Source organism: Fonticula alba, assembly GCF_000388065.1.
Source record: "Fonticula alba strain ATCC 38817 unplaced genomic scaffold supercont2.93, whole genome shotgun sequence".
Classification (NCBI taxonomy): domain Eukaryota; order Rotosphaerida; family Fonticulaceae; genus Fonticula; species Fonticula alba.
Genome location: NW_009243063.1, coordinates 1 through 2,168, shown reverse-complemented (window position 1 = coordinate 2,168; position 2,168 = coordinate 1). Strand labels below are relative to the sequence as shown.

Genomic DNA, 2,168 nt, shown 5'->3' with positions numbered 1-2,168 from the left:
GGGGTACTGGTCGAGGCGCTCACAGCACGAGGAGGAAAGGGCGAGGGGCGTGGGGAGGAAGGCAGGCGGGGATGGTGCTTCCAAAGGTGCGGGGCCCGTTGTGCGGGAGCCTTTAAAGCTCTCGCCTGCCCTTGGGGGCCCCTTCCTGGCATCCACCTTTCGCGGGCCGTGCCAGGAGAAGGAGCGGGTGCGGGTGCAGGGGGGCGGGGGGCGGGGGGCGGGGGGGCGGGGGACTCGTGCGCGTTCCCAGCGATTCCCCGAAGGGAGGGGGTGCGTCCGGACGTTGCCGATTCCCAGCCTGGCCCTGCCCCCCCCCCCTTCCCCCTCGTGCGTCTCGCCTGCCTGGGCGTCCGGCCGTGGCTCAAGTTGAGAAAGGGGCGTGTGGGGCCACCGAGCCGGAGTCGCCGGTTGGCGGATCCGACGGGTGAATGCTCGCGTGTTTGCATGTTCGCACATGCGCCTCCTCTCTCTCTCTCTCTCTTGGCGGCGCACTGAGCGCCTTGGTGGGGGGGGTGCCCGGGCGGGGGATGTATCATCCATGAGCCATCCTGGCCCCGGGGCCGTGGGCTCGAGCGCCGAATGCGAGGATGGGCCCATTCTCTCCGGAGCAGGCCGGCTGGCGTGGGTTCCCCTGTGTACCCTGGAATCGCCGTACGGAGATCAGGCCACCCAGCGCAAAAACGGGGGGAAGGGGCGAGCCCGGAATCCGGGCTCCCGCGTTCGGGGGATAAGCAGAGGCAACCACAGGACACATGTGAATGCCCCCGGGGAAAGGGCACCGTGGGCGCACCGCCCCCGAGGGAGGGCGGGGGGGGCGGGCACACAGGCGTGTCTTCGGCCGGCCGGGAGGGCGCGCAGGGCCGGGAGTTCCCCTCGCCGCCCGGCACAAATGGAGGTTGCCCAGGTGACGTAGGTGCCCGTGGATTGCGGCCCACGCAGGGAGGGCCGCCGCCTCTCGAGTCACCCCGGGTGCGAGCTTGGCAGGGGGGAGGGCGAGGGGGCAAGCGCGTGCGCGCGTACACGCGCGTGCAATCGTGCGCGCGCGTGTGTGCCTGGGAGACCGTCGCCCGGCGAGTGCGGCCTGGCGGTGCCGCGGTGGGACCGGCGCGTGGCTGAGACCCGTGTAGGCCCGCCCTGGCCAAAATCAGGCGATATCCACGCTGCGCCCCCCCCCCCCCCCCCCCCCCCCCCCCCCCCCCCCCCCCCCCTTTTTTTTTTTTTTTTTTTTCCCCCCCCCCCCCCCCCTGGGCCTGCCCACCATTGCCATGGCACTTTGGCTGATGCTTCTCGATGCATGCCCCGGGTGTAGCTATGACTGGCTCTTCCTCCGGGCCCTTGTGACGGCCGGCTATGTTGGGTGGGTGTTGTATGCCGGGCTCTTTGCGCTGCGTGCGCTGCGCAGCCAGAACCTCTTCGGCCAGCAGGCGCTTCTCGGCGAGGAGAAGCCCCGCCGGGATGTGGCCTCGCCCGGGCCCGGCGGCAGCCGGCGGGCCGAACTGGCCGTCACCGGGGTCTTTGGCCTGCTGGCTGTCGGGCTGCTGGGGTTCCTGGCCTTGGAGCAGGCCCCGGGGCTGTACTTCCTGTATGCCGGCTTCCCCCTGTTCTTCGGCTGGCGCGTGGGGCTGCTGTGCTGCCGGGCGCTGGCCGCGGCCGCGGCCGCCAAGCACCCCGGCAGTGGGGGCCCCGGCATGAAGCCTCCCACGCGCGGGCCGATGCGCATTTTCCTGCTGGCACTCCTGCTGGTGGTTGGCATCGAGCTGTTGGTCTTTTCGTACTTCCGCCGGGAGCTGCTGACTGTCCTGGTGCTCGCCGGCGCCGGCTGGACCCTGGTCAGTCGCTGGCCGGCTGGCCCCGGGCGCGTTCCGCTTCCGAGGTCGCCCATGGCCCCGGCCGCCGGGGACCCCTCGCCGGCATCCTCGTCGATGGCCAAGGCCTCGGTACGTCGGTGGACCTACCTGTCCATCGGCTGGCTGCTCCTGTGTGGTTTGTGCTGCATGTTCCTCTTCTTGCCGGTGGTGCGCGAGGCGCAGCCGCATTACATGTGCGTGCTTTTCGCCTCTCCCCCTCCTCTTTTCCTCCTCTTTTACTTCTTTATTCTTCTGCTCTTCTTCTCCTCCTCTTTTACTTCTTTATTCTTCTGCTCTTCTTCTCCTCCTCTTTTACTTCTT

At 69.4% G+C, this 2,168-nt stretch overlaps 1 protein-coding gene across 1 annotated transcript; it reads left to right on the top strand.

Moving 5' to 3' along the window:
- Nucleotides 1-1,265: 1,265 nt before the first annotated feature.
- H696_06322 (hypothetical protein) lies at nucleotides 1,266-2,041 on the top strand (the record flags this gene model as incomplete). Its single annotated transcript, XM_009500064.1, has 1 exon — nucleotides 1,266-2,041. A coding segment is annotated over one exon (774 nt), but the record flags the coding sequence as incomplete, so codon positions are not given.
- Nucleotides 2,042-2,168: the final 127 nt, after the last annotated feature.